The sequence below is a fragment of the Nipponia nippon genome, unplaced genomic scaffold (genome assembly GCF_047370975.1).
Source record: "Nipponia nippon isolate SJK-2023a ecotype South Korea unplaced genomic scaffold, ASM4737097v1 scaffold_5, whole genome shotgun sequence".
NCBI classification, from domain to species: Eukaryota; Metazoa; Chordata; class Aves; order Pelecaniformes; family Threskiornithidae; genus Nipponia; species Nipponia nippon.
Genome location: NW_028262369.1, coordinates 89899439 through 89920995, shown reverse-complemented (window position 1 = coordinate 89920995; position 21557 = coordinate 89899439). Strand labels below are relative to the sequence as shown.

At 46.9% G+C, this 21557-nt stretch overlaps 1 protein-coding gene and 1 long non-coding RNA gene across 2 annotated transcripts; one reads left to right on the top strand and one right to left on the bottom strand.

The window, feature by feature from the left end:
• Positions 1 to 412: 412 nt before the first annotated feature.
• LOC104018741 (glycerol-3-phosphate dehydrogenase [NAD(+)], cytoplasmic) lies at positions 413 to 16412 on the bottom strand. Its single transcript, XM_087730334.1, has 8 exons — positions 16242 to 16412; positions 11196 to 11373; positions 9129 to 9269; positions 7756 to 7894; positions 5877 to 5989; positions 4082 to 4315; positions 3826 to 3932; positions 413 to 2516 (listed from the first exon to the last, which is right to left on the bottom strand). Exons 1-8 carry the CDS (start codon positions 16280 to 16282, stop codon positions 2420 to 2422), a joined length of 1050 nt encoding a protein of 349 aa, XP_087586460.1. The 5' UTR covers positions 16283 to 16412; the 3' UTR covers positions 413 to 2419.
• On the top strand, positions 3864 to 9211 carry LOC148052376 (uncharacterized). The gene is made up of 4 exons (XR_015698564.1): positions 3864 to 4000; positions 5732 to 5824; positions 6422 to 6523; positions 9101 to 9211. It is a non-coding gene; the product is annotated as an uncharacterized LOC148052376 (long non-coding RNA).
• Positions 16413 to 21557: the final 5145 nt, after the last annotated feature.

Below are 21557 nucleotides of genomic sequence, written 5' to 3'. Positions count from 1 at the left end.
ACGCTACCGACTTCCAAAGTGCAAATGTTGCCTTGTTAATGTGAAGCTTACCTTGGAGATAAAACAACCGTTTTGGGGAGAACTGGCTGACCTTGAACAGGCGTTTCCTATTTTGGTACCGAATGTAAATATAGAACAAACTATTTTACATAAATTTTGACTGGATTGAGATATAAGGGCTAGTTTTTGTTATTTATGGAGTAAAAATTTCCTTATTTTGCTGTGTAAAGAAAGTATGTCGTACAAAAGAAGAAAAAATTGTTCGTCAATAAAACGTCTGTAGAAAATTGACTCTTCTTGTCCTTTTCTTTGAGAGCTGACAATTAACTGCAAGAATAAGCACAATAAGGGACCACCGGTACAAGAGTCATTTCTTTTGTGAGAATTTTGAAAAATGAAATTACACCAAGTCTGCGTATTGATCACTTTATTAAACTGTTATTTGATTCACTTTGAACGTAAAATGTTCTAGGTCATTATTGGCTCATACGGGACTTCTCGGAAGTTCAGCCTGCCGGTGAAGAAAGGAGGTTCCTGAATTCTCTACCCCATCCTCATGTATTTGATACTTAAGAAATGATGCGATATTTAAGTCTTTTTCCACTGGAAATGGAAGATTGTAATTCCCTGTTTTGTGAAAAGGGTTTGGCCACGTGATTCCCGTTCCGGCTGGAGGAATGTTGGCGGTGCCCTGCAGAGCCGCGGGCTGCGACCGGACTCGGCGCTGGAGGAGCTGTGCCGGCAGCGACGCTGCGGCCGCTCCCTCGGGCACCTGGGCCGGCTCTGCCAGCTGTGAGACTGAGATTTTTACAATATATTTATAATTACAATACATTTATTTTTATATAGATATATTACCCTGATAAATGTGAAAGACATAACAACATTCTTCTAAAATGCAGAGTAGAGATGACTTTATAATCTAGCACTTTTTTTTTCCCCCTAAGCAGTATGTCAGCAGATACATAAAGAGATTAAAAAAACCCACTTGCCTTCCTCTCTGCTATTTTGGAAAAATCGGATAAAGCAAAGCGAAAGTAGGTTACTCTTCCTTTTTGTTTGCCTTGTCTCTAAACAGGAGCCTCTCAAAAGGGTATGAAAGCTTATAAAATGTGCCACTCTTCATTTCATAGATGGCTTTCGCTCTGAAAAACATCAGGTATGTAAAGTTACCCAAGTACAGCTCTAAGGTTTAAAAACTCTTATGTTTCTAAAATTAACGCCATTGGTAGCAAAATAAAAACTGGTAAATGAACCAGTTTGTGTTTAAAATTCAGAAGTAGATCGAGATCTCTCTCTTCCGGAGCGTAAGATGCGTTGCTTAAGCTACAGCGGGCTGGGGGCGTTTGTCCGCACGCAGCCTGGACGGAGGCGGGGGCTGCGCCGGGGTCAGGCCGGTGGAGTTCCCCTGGGGAGTTAAAACGCAGCCCGGTTTCAAATGCGATTTTATAGGATTTCTGTGCGTCTATAGCGGTCATTTTCATGCACGTAGAAAAAGTCAAGTATCCCGGAGGGTTTTTCGCTGTTACTGGTTACGTCCTCAAAACAACAGGGTTGCACAAGCAGCAAGCCGAGTTACGCATACCTCCCCTTGCCAACCTCCAGTTCTCCCCTCCCCGCTTCTACCAATGAACGACTATGCCTTGCTGACAAATCCTGACACTAACAAATGTATTTGGTTATTCCAATTTTTTTTGAGGAAGGTCAGACCGCTGCTGAGGATTCCTAGGGTCCTGAATTCGAAACAAACAGCCCCTGCTCCCCAACCCCCTTCTTTCTCCTTCCCCCGGCCCCTAAAGCTGTTTTCGTGATCCATCTGCCGAACATCCACGTCGGTCTGAGCACACTAAACGTACCTATTTTTCCAAAGAGGCTTACACTGGGAAACAAAACCAAGGAAGGACTAAGTGTCACAAAATACAAAAGGTTATTTGTGTTTGCGGGGAATTACGGAAACCCAACATTTGCCCACATGATTGCATCTTATTGCTGTCAGACCTTTTTTTTTTTTTTTTTTTAACTATCATTTTTCTGTTTGGATGAGTTCTTCAATTTTCCTGCATCTTGGGCTGTTCTGTAAGTAATATTACTAGGCAAAACGTTGAGGTTCCTGTGAGATAGATTGAGCTCTTGTTATGGAAATGACAAGGGGAACTGTTTTCAGTCAGCAAGAAAGTAACTCCAGGGAAATGCCCACGTTACTAACTCCAATCAAACGCTGTTAAATTTTACATTCGTTTGGGTATAATGTTGAAATTAAAGGCAGATTTTTTTACCCCTGGAACGAGGATACTGAAATACATTCTCTGTCGCTTTTACAGCAAGCGTTGTCACACAACCCCTTTCTCTGCTTTATTTGCCGCGGAGTGGCCCGGAGTCCTGGAGGATGGGAACGTGACCGGGCGCGGAGAGCGGATCTCTAAATGTGCTCTGGGTGGTTCTGCAGGCACGCGATGAAATCCTGGATCGACTGACCCTCGTAGCAGATCTTGTAGATGGTTGTAAATAATGGAAACCTAAAAGAAGAGCGTAGCAATGAAAATAGATTTTAAAGTTTATATAAACATTTCCATTCCATTTATAATAGAAAAAACAATCTCTTTTTTTTTTTTTTTTGTTACATTAAAAGGAAAGTGGAAAATTTTTCTCTCTCTTTACAATATAATTCTAACTTGGAGGTGCCTTTACTGGAAGACTACGTAGGGCAATTAAGAGGAGCCAGGGACAATTCGTGGGGGTGGCAGCAGAGAAGAGCTGTTTTGGAGACAAAACTTCTATCCTGTGTTTTTTTATTTACAAAAAATCTTGAATTGCATATCCTCTTTTTCGTCCTGTGTGCAAAAATGCATATATTGTTTGCACTCATTACTGGTACCTAAAAGACTAAAATGAATGCAAATGTCTAATGATTTCCTTTTCCTGGCTTAAAGGGTTCTTTTCCTTCTGGAAGCTGTCATCTTAGCCATTACGTGGTAAAAAATGAGTCCACTGCATGACTTGGAGCTGAGCGTGTAAGTGCGTGCAATTATAGGATACTTATTAGATCAAGTTTTGATTTAAAGTTCACGTCCTGTCAAAATGAGCTTTTCTTTTATCCTTCTCATTTTGAAAGATAATGCCACTTGAATCTTCCGTATCTGCTCTAATTTTAATAGGATTTTTTTCAAAGTATTCATTTAGGGATGTTTGACCTCTCAGTACTGCTAGTGTTCAAGAGGGAACGGGACGGCGGGAAGTTTAGCTTTTCTATTGTGTAAGCGGAGACAAAGGTTTCAAATTATAAATAATCTTACATTGTCCCAAACAATTAGAAGTACTTTTTAGCTCAGCATTATCTGTGGCACTAAAGCATGGATATCGGCGTGTATTAGCTATTCAGTGCGTGTAAAAAATTATTGTTTAGGAGTACGCTCCTGAATTTTATACTGAGATAACCTCGTTAACGTTTGCACCAAGAGCAGTGCTGCTGCAAGCCGTCACGGTGATACGCTGGGAACAAGAAACCCTTTGACCCATAGGCCGTGTTACGGCTTTTAATCCTATTTAGGGGGACGGGGATGTCTGGGTAGCTCCCTTGGATTATTTTTTGGTTTTTTGTTTTCTATATGTCTGTGGCTTGTGTCTTCTAAGGCTGTTCAGCCTTCATCCTGTTCTACTGACCATGGCAATGCGGAGTCAGGCGAAGCTGAGCTCTAACGGTGATGGAGAAAGCAGTTGTTGCAGAAATGAACAAGATAATTAAACACTAGTGCCGTTAAGGAGGCTATGAATCACTCCTAATTGGTTGTTGATTCAGTTGGGTTTTTTTTAAATCAAAGCACTTACTTATCAAGCATATTTTTCTGTTTCAGAATCTTGTAGACTTCGGCTGAGGTCTGAGGACCTTGCAGCTTTTGTCCGTTCAGCATCTCGTTTTCCAGTTCCTCAATGGACTAGAAGAGAGGAGACTATTACTTGGATCAGAGGGGATACCGCTGCGATACCAGCGGTTATCAAGAAGGTAAACAGCTAATGATGCCTTTCTAAAACACAGAAGGATTTCTTCATGCATTAGTGTAAAATATTTCAAAACCCTCCTTACTTTTCCTGTGCGAGCAAAGGCTTCTGCTACTTTCCTGTTGCGTCCCCCGTAGCAGGTAGTGATGAGATCAGCGACCCCGCAGCTTTCCAGAAAAGTGGCTATTGATACCGGTCCCCTGCAGAACATCTTGGCAAAGGCCACCATTTCCATAAGGCCCAAGCGTATAACTGCTGCCTTCGTATTATCGCCGAAATCCAGTCCATCGCAGAACCCAGCTCCCACTGCTACGATGTTCTAAAAACAGTTTAATGTGAAATGCAGAGGAGGAAAGGAAACGGTCAGGCAAGACCTCCGGTTCATCAGCCTGCGCTCAGCTTTAAGAGAATCCTACAAATCTGTCTTCACCCCGTTCACCAGACGGTGGTTCAATTTCTGATGGCCATGAGTTTATGTTACGAAGAAGGCAGACAGCTAATTCCTGTTGAACAAAAGCAGCTGGGCTTCTAGAAGATTATTATAAAGTATCCTCTGTTATTCCCACGGGCAAAACCTAAAGCAGCTTATTTAATATGGTAATATTGCAATCACGTAGCGTGTATGCAATTAATGTTTTGGTTTTCTGCTAGTTCCAAGTTGGGACTCGCTGACCTTTCTGGTTTAACTATTTAAAATATCCCACACGGTGTCGTGCCTTTCCAGGTTTTCTCTGTGGGTCTCAAATTTAAACAGACATGGGTTCTATGTACTGATCCCGCAGCAGATCAAATTTTTGTTTTCCCTGCAAAAACGGTCAGTAGAATTGCCCTTTTCTACACCTCTAAACAAATCTCTCAGGATCATAAATATCTTCACAACTCCTCACCGTTGTCCTGCACACCTCCCTTCCCACCTCCCAATTCCCAGCCCCTAAATAAGTCCCCAAATAAGCGTAGTTCACTGTATTTGAGTAATATGCCACCTAGTACTGCTGTTGAAGTGTTTGCTCCAGACACGCGCGCGCCCCAGTGCAGATTTTCTTTTTTTTTTAGCAAAGGCAATGCCAAAGCAATGATTTCAAGAACAGCAAAGATTTCCCACAAAGCAGAAACAACCGCTCTCCCCTCTGTGCCTGCCCGCGGTTCCAGTCTGTGGCTGAAAGCAAAATCTGGGAGCACTTGGTTTTCTATGTAAAGAAACTTTTCTTTTTGTATGTAAGGGTAAACAGGACCAATTCTTTCCTAGCCAGTAATCCCCCCTCTTCCAAGGAAAGGTGAATTATTAAGTACAAATGATTGAATGCATAAAAAAGTACAAAGGATCACAGGCTGGGGTCGCTTTCAGCACATTTAGAAGCAAGCTCCGAATCTCACTCAAGTGCCCTCTCACTGGAAACTTGGTGATTTTGGTATCGCTTCTGATCCAGCCTGCGATCTCGCCGTGGGCATCGCTGAACGCCGCGCAGACGTGCTGCCGACACAGAGCATCGCTTCTGACGCAAACTTTCTAGCGGGTTACTACTTGAACCGTGGAAATAAGTTATTAGTGGGAGCTACTATGTGTAGTAAGAGTCTTTGTTCCCTGTGCTTATAACACGCAGACAGGAAAATACAGTGGACTAAAGTCTGCCCTCAGAAGCAGAGGTGCATATGGTTAAATAAAGATAAAAATGCAACTATTTTGAAATGCTTTGCCAGCAGTTACATTTTTAAGTAAATTTTCCCTTTTTAACAGATTGGAAAATTGGCACAGGAACATCTTGTCTGCGCTCGCTCATTCTACGGTGGCAGGACTCACATTAGACCCTGTGGCTTACAGAAGACTCAGGTGAGGGTAGAATTTGGCCCTAATAAAAACATTTTGGTTTGAAATCACTCACTTTTAAGGCTCCACAAATCTCCACTGTATCAGAGTCAAGCACCACGGTAATCCTGAAATTGGGGGTCTGCATTAATTCTTTAAAGATCTCCCCTTGCTTTTCATTTTTGCACCCTGTGGGGAGGAAGGATGAAAGTTAGAGCGCTTTTGCAACGGTTCAGAGTACACCCAATTAACCGAAACCTGAAATAAGGTCCCAGGGAGCACTTTAGGTTTTGTGGTCCCAATAACTGGGCGTTGCTAAACGAGAGATTTGTGTGACAGCAGTTCCTGCTGCTGGAAGCCAGCGTTAAATGTATGAAAGTCCCAGGACATTGACCAAGCATCGCTTAATAACACTTCCAAGAGCTTAAAAGTAGATAGCGCCTAATGCAGCTTTCTGCCTGAGAAGCTTGTATAACCATAAACCTTGCAAAAAATAATATTTGCAAATCGCTTTGTACAGCACAAGGGTATAACTGCTGCTTTAAAAATGTAAACTGGTATAATTGCTAAGTATTATTATGGGGTGCAAATGATTAATGCCCAATTAATTCCCGGGTACAGGAAGATCCACAGATGATGAAGCTGAACGTTGGCACTGCTTGAACATTTTTGCTACCAATTCTACAGAGGTCCCGTATCGTGCCATTACAGCGCTCGCCCCAGGTATTGAGAGGAAGGGTAGCCAGCTGGGCAAAGACTTCTGAATGGAGTTTCACTTCAGTTTTAGATCGGGCAATGCGGTTTCCTTCAGGGAGAGCTCAGCGGTGAGGAGCTGTAGCATTTTCCAGCTCTTGCTCCTGGAGGAGTTCTGGGCACTCGGTGTTTTTGACTATTAAAGAGCCTGGGCAATAGCACTCTGGTAGCTGTAGGGTTTCTGCCCCATCTCATGAGAAACTTTGGGTTTGCTTCTCGTCCTTTGCAATAATTGATGTTGGGGGATACCCAGTCTCCTTGAGGTGCCAGTTTCTGGGCTATCTGGCTTTCCACAAGGACAAAAGCAAGGGACAAAGCTCTTTGCAGAGTCATCATCACAGCGTGGCTTCAAACTGGGCCAGCAGAAGTTAAACTCGCCCCCGCGCCCCCCCCAAATGAATATTGCTCAAGTCTCCTTATCGTGTCTAGTCCTAGTCGTGCCTACTCACTCTGCCAGCAACAAACACCCAGCTGGTATGGTTTGCAGTATTACTGTAAACTTTGCAAGGCAAAGGAACAGTAGTGCCATGATGATTTATTTTTTTACTTCCCTAGCTATGGAAGGCTGTAACTTTAATTTCTGCTGACTTTAAAAACCAATGGGTTTTAAAAACTACTGGATGAACTTTCCAAGTCAGGTCAGACCCCGTTCTGGGAGGATCTGAGGCTACATCTTGGCAAGCAGTCTGAATGGGAGGAACACAATGTTACTGGGGATTTTTTTTGTTGTACCTTGGGCTTTTGTTTTTTTTTTTTTTTTTTTTAAAAAACAAAGACATTTGAAGATGCAGAAATACACCTCAGGGAGCATGAGCACATATGAGCTTCTGATTGCACTTCTCTATCTAGACTGCATAGTGTATCAGCTGCCGATGTACAGCTCAACACTGAGTACAGACACAGAAGGTGGCTCTTGCCAGCACCTACAGAAACAGGATTAAGCTGCAACTTTTTAATGGATTAAATTAGCCCTCAGCACAAAAACGTGCTGTCAGTTTGGATCTGATCCTGCCAGCACCGAACTCCCTGGAATCCACGCTGCCTCCCTGAAGGAGCTCAGCGGGCACCGCACCCGCCGCACCGCTCGGGAACCACACCGGACCCATTGCCCCCCCGCCACCTCCAGAGGCGACCCTGTTGCCCAGCCACAGGCGACATCAAACCACAGCCAGCGGCTCCCATTTGCTCTTTGCAATAGTTACCAATGGTGGTTTCACAGAACTGCTCATCAGCCACTTCTTTGGCTATGTTGGCCCCCATAAGCACACTGATTTCTATTTTCAGTTTCTCTCGAATGAGGTCAGATATGAGCTTCAGGCCGTCAGGACTCCCATCGATCCCCTGAATAAAAGACAATGGTCAAAGCCAGGTTATTGGAATAGGAAAATGACAGCAGCAGAACACCGGTAAAGCAGGTGTCCTGTTGCCTGCAGCCCTCCTGTTTTAATTGGAAGGATTTGGGTCTTATAGTCACTAGCATTAGCCATTAATACAAATGCTCTGGGTTTGTACTTTGATAACTGCAAATTCAAGGCAAGTTCAGGGAGAAGGTAGCGACCGTCAAGGTAACCCTGCAAGAGGCCTCACATCCAGTGCTGCTGTCCTGAGGCTTTCTTTGGTGCTGTGTTTTTCCTTTGTGTTAAACTCCTGTAGTACAGAACCAGACTTTTAAATTAAGCCTACAAGCAGTGGCTTTTTTTCAAGATCTACGTATTAATCTGAGTGCTTTGCTGGTATTAAGGAGTGTACTGAACTGTCTCGGGGGGGGGGTTTAAGCTAAAGAAAGAGGTAAATTTGCAGGAATTTCCCTCCTCTCCCACCCTCCTCTTCTCTATGTACTGCTGCTTGTGAGGCAGTTTCTACAGGAAAAAAAAAGGGGGAATAGCTGGTATTGCAGTCTGCAAAGTTGAATTACATTTCTTTCATTACAATTTTAAATTGGATATTTCCTGTAATGGAAGCAATAGAAGAAGCAGCAGACTATATTCCTATGCTTTGCCTCTGGCTTTTAGTTTGAGATTCTCTTATAGTATTAATTCTTTTTAAGATTGTGATAATCTGGTACCTCTAACCTTAAAAGGAGATTCCTCAGTTCATGCCAGATTGAAATTGCTTCAGTTCTGCAAAACTGTTAGTGTTGTGCCGTTTTAATGCTGCCAAGTACCGCTTTAGCATGTACTTGGAAGAGGTACTTCGACCCAGAGCTCTTTCCAGTTAAGTGTTAATTGAGGCTGCAGTCTGATGAGTATTTTTTCTGGCAGCAGCACCAGCTTATGCAGCCTTCTCTCTCTCTGCCCATTTTCACCCCCGTGCTGGTCCAAGTGGGAACCGATCCAGGCTAAAGATGGCTGGCAAAGATGGTTACTCTTAGCCCGGCTGGGTTGCCCCATCCTTTCCTCTCTGTGGCCATGTGAGCAGCAGAAGGGCTGGCAGAGGCTGGCTAAGTTTTAACTCGTGCAGAAAGAAATGTTTCTGTTTATGCAGAGCATGCAGCTGAGGACTGAAGCTCCTACCCTGACGTTAAAGATATTTATTTACTCCCTACAGATTGAGTCTTGTGGAGATGACAACTTACCTTGATCAGTGAAATCCCGAATGTCCCAGGTTTTATCTGGCCTGCGATCTGCTCGCAGATTCGTCCAACGAATTGATGTGGCAGAACAAACATTAAAATATCTGCCCCGTTTGTTGCTTCGACCACGTCCGGTACAGCCACCTGGGACAAGAGTGACAACTGAAATGAGCCCCGGGTAGGAATCCTCACACCTTGCAAGATACCAACCTGACGAAGCCATTGCAGATGCGTTGCAAATGTCCTTAATTTTAACCGGCAATGTTGTGTGGCTGCTAGCTCTTCATGGGGGCAACTGCAGCTCTCTTCTGAAATATCCAAAGCAGCCTAACTTTTTTTACGTTTGGATTTTTTATTTTATTTTTAACTTGCCTGCCATCCCAGCCCTGTGTGAATAATGTGGGGAACACAATATTCTTTCTAAACTTGCACTGTCCTGGGAAGCCCCTTTGCTGGTTCAGCTTCTTCAGGTGGTTCCTGAAGATACTGAGCAACCCTATATGGTTCTTCTGGAATGAGTGGTAGCACCGGGGAGCATGGGGCAAACCAGGGTGGCGAGACAGAGCCTCTTCTGGCAGTTTTTAGTTTCCACAGGGCACCAGCTGAGAGTTACTCAGGAATAAGCTATATCAAAAGGCAGAGATTATCATCACCTTTGGGGGGCATGTGTCTTTGTTTTAAATATATAGTAACTTGACCAATAGTTACAAAAACCTGTACAACATGCTTAATAACTACCAAGCTGTATCTTCCTCCAAATGCTGGCATTACTCAGAACACCAATTCAAGCCCGGCTACAGAGACAACGGCAGGTGAAGTTGAACCTGCCATCACAAGCAGTCTACAGTCAGAGCAAACACTGCCCTTGGATGCAGCCTTGGAGCACACGGCCTTAGAGCAAGCAGGATTCCTGGCGGGAGAACTAGAACAGCTGCCAGCAAGGCTGCTTCTCCGGAAAAACGGCGAAGCGGGAGCGGGGCAGTGGCTGGCAGCGCCGTACAGACAGTGCTCCCGTCTCTCCAAAATGTCGCAGAGCAACACAAGGAAAAAATGAGGGGTTGTTTTTGGTTTGTTTTTTTTTTTCCTCAGTCAGAGATGTGAAGATGTGAGGGTCCCCACGGGCTTTACTGCAACCAGCTGATTTCTGCTGGTAAAGCCTCAGACTTTGCTACAGACAGGATGAGGCTGATCTCAAGTGATGGTGACAAGCCTGTTGATCTGCTAGAGAGTCGTAAAAACAACAGTGACAAGTCAATTCTAACCCAGGAGAACTGTGTGCCAAGTTCAAACCACGGGAGTGCAAATATGCAGTCGCAGCACTAAATGGAGTACTAAATATAACCACTCTCCAAGCAAGGAGACCCACCATGTGCAGCATCGTAACTTCCTTTTACAACTGCAACTGTTCCAGAAATGCGGTGCTACTTTCTTTAATTCACACAACAGTGGCATTTGGCAAAATCTTGAACAGCTAGAAACCCTCACCTTGCTTGCCTCAGTAGCAATAAATTATCTAAGCTGGTTAGTTTAAGTAGAGATGCAAATTTGGTATTGTAAATGTTCATGAAATTCATATTTTTGGCGGAATTTACAGCATTATTAATTATAGCAGTGTGTTGCTATCCTGAAAGCACCCATGAGCCGATAGCTCATTCATCTTCTTGTAAGCCACAGCTGTTAGCTGTGCTGTTGATTTCTTTTTTAGAAGGGAGAGCAGTAACTTTCCCTTTTTTCCAGAAGATGCTGTGGGTTTGAAATATCTCAGCTCCGTGTAGACAGATCTCTGCCTGCCATTTCTATGGCATAATCAGTTATGCTGATTTCTGCCGGAGAGGAGGAGGGCGCGTTACCAGCACCCGGCACGGCTGGCTGTTTGAAGGTGCGTGTGACATACAAGACAAGCAGAAGTCACAGAAGTGACTTATATTCCAGTGTACTTAAAATATTGGAGTGAGTTAGGCGGCAAACCAGAATGAAGCAGTGAATTACTTCCTAGTTTTAATTTTGCCAGGTGTTGCCTCCCTTATAAAAAATAACAATATTTCAGTGATCTTTTTTTTTCCAACTTACCACATTTTTGGGTATCTTGTATCCAGGCAGATATTTAACATTTTCATGTTCCTGGTTGATTATTTCTGAGAGTTTTCTTCCATTGATGATCTCTTCAAATACCCACATCTTGACAGTAGGATCAAATCTGTTGGACTTCTGGACATTTTGGCCAATGATTCTTGCTATGGCTGATCCCCTTCAAAAAGAAAAAAATTGAGATAGCTAATAGGAAACAAATAGTTTTATTGTGAATTGGAAACACAAATTACTTTGAACGTAATAACTCATAAAAGGCCTGTGCTATAAAGCTGTTTGGGTGCTTGCTACATTTATCAGAAAGCTTTATCCACTACCTTCCATCAAAACCCCCTCAGTTTAAAAACACAGAAAGTAGAACCAGAGAAAACATAACTGTAATAAAGGATCTGAAGTCATATCAAGGACTATAGAGTGGGAATGTGATCTACCATCAACAGCACTAAAAATACAGTATCTGGAATTAAAATCTCTCTTGCTCCTCGGATAATTGGGTTTTTTTTTTCTCAAGACCAACAAATGTAAAACAATCCAGGTAGCAAAGCACTGCTGAGTGATCTTGCCGTCACAGCCTTTGTGCACCTCATCTAAAACAGATGCATCCCATCTTTCCTACCAGTAACCACACAGTTGCAATAAAGATTTTATGTAAGAGCTAAATCCTCAGAAATGGTTCTTTTCTTAAAAAAAAAAAAAACCCCGAATCTTCAACCTGATGGTTTCTCTTTATTTATTGTTCTAATTATCACTGTAACAGGATCTGTAATACTTGCAGCCAAGGGTATTATAATTATTCGGTTTACTCTTCTTCAGTCATGCTCATCATTTTTTAATCTCGGTTTAAACAATAATTTTATTTCCTCATCCACCACCGCAGCCTTGCAAACATTCACTTATTTTCTTGGCAAGAGGGAATTAAAAACCCTGCAGAAAATATTGAAGGCATTGCTTAATGCCCTTTCAATTACATGGGGAGGAGGGGTGACTCTTTTTACTCCTCTCTCCCCTCTTTCCATTTTAATGCTACTTTAATCTTTCAAGTACGGGCTATTTGACTGACACAACGGAAAGAGGAGCTCCCGTTGCAACGCTCTTGTCCTCTGACCCACTTGTAACACACCTGCAGGGAGGAGCATGAGGAGGATTGAGCCGTGGTGTGTTTTCTGGAACTGATAAAGTTCTCAAGTATATCCAAGACAAAGTCCAGGTAGGTCTCTGCTGTCGACGGTTCAAAGGGAAACCACGCTGTAACTGGCTCTCCTTGGCTCAACCATATTTTTGATGTAACAGGTTTGCACAAGGCTGAATTGCTCAATAAGTAATAAAAGAATAAGGGCTTCATCTTAATCTTTAACGATAAAGAAATCCTACTGAGAGCAGGTTTCACTTTGCCCAGTTTTGACTATATACTCTATCCCGAGCTGCTGCAATGCTTTCTTTCTAAAAAGGGATGACTGGGTTTGGTCCTTTAAAATACGTAGGGGAATGTTTTAGGGGTGAACCTTCACTGTAAGAGAAGTATTATCTTTAAAATGACTTACAGTCTGGCTCTCTTGCCCTGCTATCAACAGAGGGCACAACCAAGGCCTGAGCTGAGGGTGAATTGTGAATTCTCAGCACAAGAAATGTGGGTGAAGAAGAGAAGTTATTTTTATGGATGAACCTGAGGTCTAAATTCGTTGTCCAGGTTGTGCTGGAGACCCTGATCGGAGGCACAACCTGATGCTCTGTTTTACTTGGTCCATTTAAAACTCGGTCACTGCTGACCAGCCTTGGGAAGAAGAACTGCTTTGTCTGTGAAGGCGGTGTTTGGTAGCCTACACAGGCTTGGCAGAAGAGGACTGCTTAGGCAAACAAAACCAAGGACGCTGACATAGAAAGGCTTTGCCATGGTTTTATTTTCTTCACAACTCCATCTAGGGAAGATTAAAAGAAGGCAGAGAGCTCCACTTAGATAATTTTTAAAAGTAAGTGAAAACTGCCAATCAGGTTTTTTCCCCGATTATGTTAATTAACGTTGAAAGTGATTTATATATTGCTAAGAAAAAGAAAGCTTTTATCTGGAGATTTCCTATCAGTATAATGAGAAAGCTTTGATGTAGAATAACTCAAACAAGACCCATTATTTACATATGTGAATATGAAAGTGCTTGTGGCATACACCAGATCTGGTGAAAAATAGAGCTTAACGGACCCCGTGAAGCAGCCAGTCCCTTCCCTGCACAAAGGGCAGCCAAATATACTCATGCCATTCCTAATAGTTTTTCTGAGGAGACCTCAGCGGTTGCAGGGCTCTTCCCTTCCCCAACCAGCCCATCCCAGGACTTTGCTACCCTTAGATTTAGAAAGATCATCCTCACGTTTAACCTAAGCCTCTCTTACTGCAGTTTAAGCCCATTTCTATTCTAGAAGGGTGGAATACTGTTTTTCTCCTTTAGATGCTTGAAGATGATCACGTCTTCCTCCAGTCTCTTTCCTAGCCAACCACCTCAAATTTTTAAAATTTTAGTATTGCTCAGGTTGGAAGGGACCATGAGAGGTCTCCCAAGTGGGAACAACACTGCGTTCGGATGGGTGGCTCAGGGCTTTGTTCAGTCAAGTCTTGAAAACTCCCCAAGGACCACCTCCTCTCTGGGCAACCCGCCCCAATGCTCTATTATTCTCACAGGGTTTTTTTTTTTCTCCTCTCTTTATATATTGAGTCGGAACCTCCTCTAGTTCAATTTATGACCACTGGCTCTTGTTTTCCTTCCATGCACCTCCGTAAAAAGCCTGGCCATCTGTCCACGTTGAAGACAAGAACCTAGTTCAAGCTGGATCTTCGCTGAGGACTCTGCAGTCCAAATGAATCTAAGACGACCAGGAGAGCTTTTGGATTCTGAAGGGCCAGGCAGTGAACGAAATCTCTATTTTTAAAAACAGATAACTGAACCATGACTAACGTAAACACAAACCCTCCTGCACCTGGCTGGCAACGGCAAAATGTGCTGCAGCGCTTACTTCGCTCATGAGTCTCCTGGCAGTGTTGACTGAGTAGGTCCCTGTGACCTGCTGAACTTCTGCAGCTGATGTGGGCTATTGCAACACGCTGCGTCACGTGCCAACCACATTTCTGAGCTGCAGGAAAGACTCAAGCGCGGTGATCTGAACTGTCACCCAAATATTCAGGAGGAGCACAAGAAAAAAACGTCTGCCGAAGATAAACGTTATATTTCTATGTTGTGCTAAGACAACCTGTTCTGCCACAGAGGCTATGAGTAGGTGTGATTTAAGCATCGGAGCACAATGTTCACCTCCTCCCCAAAGATTTTCCAGTCTATGTATATGGTAGGAAGCAACAGATGGACCCAGGCAGTACGGGGAGGTGGGCAGTATCGAATGAGCTGGGGTCTCTGCATCTGTGGCGTAACTCTTTCAAAGTTCGTGGGTACATGTGAAAAAAAAGAGAACTTTCTCGAGTACGGATCTGAAGGAAGACAACCACGTGGCTTTGGAGAATGTCTTATGGCAAGGGGACAGCCCGGGAAAGGCAGGAGGTGCTTGCCTGAGGATGCAGCAAGGGCATGATGAAGGCTGTCGCTGGGGGCTGACCAAAGGTAAACGCTGACTCCCAGACCCGCAGCCGCGGCTGCTGAGGGGCTTGGAAGTGACAACGAGCTGCCTGCACGGGCTTGGGCGCCTGTGGTTAAGGTGAGGGAGAAGAGGGCGGCAGGGGAGGGGTGCAAGCGCTGGAATGACAGAGTGGGAGCAGCAGTCGGGGAAACGCTGGTGCAGAAATGATGGGGCAGGACTGCCTCCGTCAGGGCCAGAGAAAGCCAGAGGCGTGACGATGAGTTCCCAAAGAAGATGTAGCTGTGCAGTTACATGTGAAAGGCTGTACCTGAGCGAGGCCATGCACAACGAGCCTGCGAGCTGGAAGGAGCATGCATGCGGGGCTCAGAAAGCAGTGGACTGGTTTTGCAAGGCAGGAAGGCAACGAGCCGTGCTTTAACTACGCTGTGCTCTCAGCAGCTGGCAAGCAACCACTCCCTCACCTATTGATTTTTTTTGGCATTTGCTTCCACTTAGCTGTCAGATATTTTAAAAATCTTAAGGAGCTTGCCCTCCTTGTACAAAAGAAACCCACAGAACTACCTGGAGGCCGGGTTTGCTAATCCCAAGCGCACGCACACACATGTTGGTCTGTTTGTTTGCGCTCAGCTTACAGAAACCGTAAGAAAAGTAAAATGCAAAGTCCAGTGAGATAAGGTTTACTGACTTCAGTGGGGTCTGGCAGACCCAAGGAGCTCTGGAGAGCCGTGCTTTTGTCCGGGCTAGAAAGGACTGAGCCGCAGCAAACATATTCTTATCAATGGGAATAAAGATAAACGGGGGACCTGAACACAAGGCTGTGTCTGCACCAAGATGTAAAACAACATGCGGAGCAGGATGGAAGCGAAAGGTGCCAATAAGTCGTGGCTTTAAATGAAGCCTGGGTCCTTCAAAGGGATACAAAGAGGATCCCTGCTCTCCTCAAAGGGAGACAAAGGGCATCCCTGCTCTCCTCAAAGGGAGACAAACAGCATCCCTGCTCTCCTCACCCCTCGGCGCTTACATCCGAGCCGCCCGGGCCCTGCCACAGGCCGGCACCGCGGGGAGGCAGGGCTCTCCCGTCCCCAGGCTCCAGGTGCCTGGCAGACCCCACGCCGCAGGAGCCCGACGCCCTTCCACTGCCACCGGCTGGTGCAGCTCTCGGGGAGGAGGCTCCCTGCCCAGGGGGTCCGCCCGGCTGAGGCGGGACGAGAGCGGGGCCCGGGAGGCGGCTTCAGGACCATGGAGACCCTCCGCCGGCCCGGACCTGTTGCGAAGCCCCCGGCGGGGGGAGCCGGCCCGGCGGTGCCGGCGTGGGGGGAGGAAGAAAACAAGGAAGGGAAACAGGGGAGAAAAAAAGGACAGAAATGGGAAGGAAAAGGGAGGAGTGGGGAAGGGAGGAGGGCGGGGGGGAGGCGGGGGGGACGGAGGGTGCCCCCCCCGCGCTGCGGCACTCACCAGTTCCCCGAGCCGACGATGCAGACGCGGAGCGGCGACATCCTGCGGGCCGCCCGTCCGCCGCCGCCGCTGCTGCCGCCGCCGCGGACCTGATCGCCTCGGCTCGGCTCGGCTCGGCTCGGCTCGGCTCGGCTCGGCTCGGCACGGCTGGGCTCGGCGCGGCTCGGTTCGGTTCGTCGCGGCCCGCCTGCCAGCACCGCCCCTCCCGGCCCGGCCCCCGCCGCCTGCGGGAGGGACGGGCGTGAGCGGGCGGCGGCCCCAGGGCAGCGCCGGGCCCCAGCGGCTGCTCCGCCCGGGTGGGTCGGTGCCCCGAGGGGCTGCCCTGCGGGGGTGGGGGGGGTGGGGGATCAGTGCCCTGGCGGGGGAACGGGGAGAATGGTGCCTTCTCCGAAACGGACGGGGCTGAGGAGCTGCGGGGGGCGGGCGGGGGGCCCGGCGCTGCCCGGGTGCGGGACCCCCTGCCCGCCGGCAGCGCCGGGGACTTCTGCAGGGTGGGTCCGGCGGCGGAGCGCGGGGGGTGAGCTCGGCCCTCCGGGGCGGCGGGAAACGGCTCGAGGTCCCCCCTGCCCTGCCAGCCGGGTGCATAATGGCTTCAATTCGTCCGACAGCTGAGGAGCACCCCAGAGAAGGGGTATGAGTGCATTTCCAGAGGCAAATTCAGCTGGTAAATCATCAGTGACGGACTAGATCACAGCTCCTAACACGGGACATCAAATAAAAGTTACCTGCAAGGAAGGACAAAACGGAGTGTCGTTCTTTTTCCCTACATGGTGTCATCATGCATGGCGCCCTACGAATTCCTGCATTTCACCTCCCAGCCCTCCACTACACCCTGTCTCCCTTTCAAGGCAGCCTTCTCTCTCGTTTTGGAGCCAAAGAGCTGCCTTTGCTACCCTCCCTGCGCTTGCGCTCCTGCTTCCCCTCGTCCTGCCGTGCCCGGGCTCCCTTCCCCGCCGGGGGCTGCAGGCTCAGCGGGGCCGGGGCCGGGCTCAGTGGGTTTCTTGGCTCCGCGTGAGGAGGAGGCCTGGCTCCGTGACTCACAGCGGGAGGCCGGCCGCCAGCATCTCAGGAGCCCGTGGGTGTTTCTGGAGGTACCCATATGTTCAGCTCGCCTGCCATCAGCTTCATCGGCTCAGCTATATGGTGCATCCTGATGGCGGTGAGAGTTTGGGGGACATAATAAACAAACTAGGGCAAAATCCTGCAAAACAGTATCTTGGGAAAATGACCGGGACGGGTTCCTGAAAAGGAAGGCGTAGCTGGGACCCTGGGCACCTGTGAAGCCTGATGGGGAGCTCTGCGAGAAGAGGCATTACCCACGTGCGCAGTTTGAGTGCAGCCAAAGCACAAGAGCCTTTCATAGAATCATAAAGGTTGGAAAAGACCCTTAAGATCATCGAGTCCAACCGTTAACCCAGCACTGCCAAGCCCACCACTAAACCATGTCCTCGAGCACCACATCTACCCGTCTTTTAAATACCTCCAGGGATGGAGACTCAACCACTTCCCTGGGCAGCCTGTGCCAGTGCCTGACCACCCTTTCAGTGAAGAAATTTTTCCTAATATCCAACCTAAACTTCCCCTGGCGCAGCTTGAGGCCGTTTCCTCTCATCCTGTCACTTGTTACTTGGGAGAAGAGACCGACCCCCACCTCGCTACAGCCTCCTTTCAGGCAGTCATAGAGAGCGATAAGGTCTCCCCTCAGCCTCCTCTTCTCCAGGCTAAACGACCCCAGCTCCCTCAGCCGCTCCCCCTTCTCCAGTTCCAGGTGGATTTCCTCCAGTCTCCTCTCTGTGCACCATGATTTGCTCTTTCCCTGGCTGTACAGCTCCTCTGTGCCTCTTAGCTCTCTGCTCCCTTTAATTTATTCCCCCCAGCCGTGAAGAAGAGCTACTGTGGAGGTGAGGAGGAGCCATCATCCTTCTTGCCCTGTTTGGCTCCTGAGACTTCTCTGCTTGCCGCAAGCTCTTCCGTCCTGGTGAGTCCCCAGGCCCCAAGGGGAGGACACAGACTGAAGCACTGGCTTCTGCAACTAATGCATGCAACAGAAGCTGTCCCTAGTCTATGCAGTACACAAGTATTGCAAACTGTAATGGTTTCATCTAAATTAATATGGAAGCTTTTAATTACAAAGGGGAACTGTATCAGCTCGGTGGCCTCGGGACTGATGGATTTATGTCCCCTCCACATTCAGGCTGCACTGACCATTTGGTCGGTGCACAGAAGCTGGCAGGGGGGAGGTTGGCAGGGGACGAGCGGGCAGATGGATACGGCAGGACTCGTGAAGAGCAGAGGACGCAGCCTGGGACTGAGTACACACATTAGCTAATACATCTGTGACACTAATTGGCTTTGGAAGTAGATAACTTGTGCTGCTGCTGAACTGTCCTCTGGATCTGTGCAGGCACTGCTCTGTGGAGATGGATAGGAGAGCGCTCATGCACAAAGGACTGTACCAGCGGGTTCGCAGCCTGTTTCACACGGCAGGTTTGGATGCCAAGGCCGTCTCAGTGGCAGTGTTGTGTGGGGACACAGAATGGCCCCGAGAAATGGGTCCTTTGGCAGATTCCAGGGCCCCGGAGCCGTACAGCACACACTGGCAGATGCTGACAACCGTTGTTTTATCAGGCAAGGAGAAGGATCTGTTCTTTCCCACAAAGGCACAATGTTTGTTTTTCACATAAGCCCACGAGCGCTACCTCTCAAGCGTGAGTCATTAGTACATAAGAGACATAAAAGCTCAGTCTGCTTAAGAGGGAGGATGAAGGCCACCCTCTCAAGTCCAGCCCCAGCCCAGCTCACCTGATCCTCCGCACCTAATGGCTCATGCACATGTCAGCCGCCAGAGACCACGCAGCCCAACAGTCTTCCTCTGCCCAGCAGCTGCTGCAAACAGAAAAACCTCACTGTCAGTGCTGCAAAGCCAAGGCAGCCGACGGGCATTTTTTTTTTTCTAAGCCAGGTGTGGCTCTTTCTATGGTGGCAAAGCGGGCTTTGAACACCCCGAAAAATGTGACTGAGCAGTGCCAAACTCGGCAGGCAGAGGATGGTCAGAGAGGAGAGGTGGGGCTGGCTGCTCTGTAGAGAGGGACCCGAGGGCAAGGTCAAGGGCAGTATGCTCTGCCCTGTGGTATAGATACAGCCATGCTTTGCTTCCTTGGCCACTGGCTGGTGATGTTTGGGCACCCTATACCATTGGGTGCGTGGGGTACGGCCAGTCCTCCATTCTCCTTCCCCAGGCGAGCCGGAGCAGAGAGGCCCCTCTCTGCCCAGTTCTTGCTGCCAGCTCACAGCCTTATACTCCATCTTAAATTGGTTAGGTTTTTTCCCCCCTCTTCTCCTACTGAGCAGCTGCTTGAGACCGTTACTCCTCTCACAGTGAGAGCCCTTCTCCTCATTTCATATCCAATTTATGCCCATATCCAACTTACGGCTATCTATGTGCTCTAGCACGAGCACCGTCTATAAATGTGAATTATTCTTCTCTCCTGGTGCTTATTCTCCCCCTCTGCCTGCCTTAAACCCCAAAGGTGTTACAGAGAGGAATCAGATCCCTTCATTTTGCCAAGCTCAGCAAGACACGCTGTCTTATCTGCTCTTTTCTCTTCCTCTGATTATCCTGATGGCACTTCTCTCTACCTGTTCCAGCATGAATTCAGGCTTGCTGAACGCTGATAACCTGAATGATGCCCTAAAATCTCAGTGGAATTTTACCCGGTGCCTTGTATATATTTACTCATTGTTCCTGGAAATACACGGCTTCCTACGTGCAAGACTGCATTTATCTTTTTAAGAACTACATCAGGCATGTAACTCTTCCTCTTCTGTTGTTCATAGTGGATGAATTTTAATTTACAGCAGAAATTTTATCAATCTCCCAGTGCACGTCCTTGCATTTTACGCTGTTACATTTCATCCCGTGTCTGTTACTAGGGCATAACGATCATATAATGCTTCCTGTAGGATTTCCTAGGTATTGAAAATGTCTCCCAACTTTGTCGTTAGCAAATTTCATTACTCCACTCGTCATTTTTTGTGCCAAGCTAACTAATGAAATTATTCAGTAAGACCGATTCCTTCAGTCCTGTAATTTTGCTCTCAGCCCCATCAGCAGTTTTCACCCCCAATACTAGATACCTTTGGCATTGTATAGTGCTTATGTTAATCCTCATCTTCTCGAGCGTAACTAATGATTATCTAGGTAATACCAAATCAAATGCTTTACCAAAGTCCAGGTTGATATGATTTATTAGTTTTCCTTTGTCCACAAATGCAATTGCCTTATCAAAGAAAGATATTGGGTTAGTCTACATACAATATGCCTAGCTTGCACTTAACCCATTTTCTGCTTCCCTCCATGTCTTTTGTTACTCATGGCTAACGTTTGCTCTAAAAAGCCTATAGATTTTGTATTCAAAAGCCTATAGATTTCAGTGACGGAGATTATTTAGTCTTCAGAAGTGAAAAGTAAAGAGCTCTTGAGTTTTGTGGCTGTGTTGCATGCAGTCGTTTCCACACCCATGCCTTTGGCCCATTAAGTGTGCCACCTCTTCTCTCTGAGCTTACATCTTCTTCCTTATGGAAAATGCAGCAACATATTCCTTTAGCTTTTATGTATCCAGCCTGCTGTTATTGTTGGGGATCCTTTCCTTTGTTTTCTTTGTAATCACGCAGCTAAAAACTTTTTGTTCTTGTTTTCCTTCCTTGTGTAGGTCTGATTTGTTTTGATTTTGAGCTGTACGTTTAATTTTGGATGTTTGAAGGATAGTTTTCTCTGCGTATCATTCCCTTCTCCTTTTCTCACTAGGTTTTTTCGTATTCCTAAGATGTCCTGCACTGTCCTCATCACAGTTCACATCCTGTGCGGGCATATGGAGCTATGGGTAATATTCTGCCTTATGTTGTCTGATCTCTTTGGAGAGAAGTAAGATTCAGGGAGCCTCTTCTGTCTTGTGACTACTTGGAAGCAAAGCAGAATATGAATGTTGCACTCCCTGGGCTGGTGACCAGGCAGCATCGCTCCTCAGCATCTCTAGGAATGCAGGCTTCGGAGTTTAGGGAAAGAGGAGCTGAAAATCGAGCTTTTTTGGCTGAACCTTGTGGGCTGATGCCAGCAGGACTCAACAGCAAACGTTGAGTTTTCTCACCCGTGGAGCCAGGGGTTGAGTTAAGGCTGGGGTAGGTCTGGAGTTTAGAACGAGGGTTTCCAAGTTCAGCTTGGGTGTGCGAGAGGAGCCCGTCTGGTGTGAGCATCCACAGAAACCTTCCCCTGGCCGAGGTCTGCAGGCCATTACAAACCCACCACTTCAACTCCAC

Excerpts from the sequence above, each read along its gene's own strand:
- LOC104018741 (XM_087730334.1), bottom strand. The coding sequence starts at position 16,282 with ATGTCGCCGCTCCGCGTCTGCATCGTCGGCTCGGGGAACTG. Across the intron at positions 7,895-9,128 it reads TCGGGATTTCACTGATCAAG|GGGATCGATGGGAGTCCTGA; the intron begins GTAAGTTGTCAT and ends TCTTTTATTCAG. Across the intron at positions 4,316-5,876 it reads AGATTTGTGGAGCCTTAAAA|AACATCGTAGCAGTGGGAGC; the intron begins GTGAGTGATTTC and ends AACTGTTTTTAG.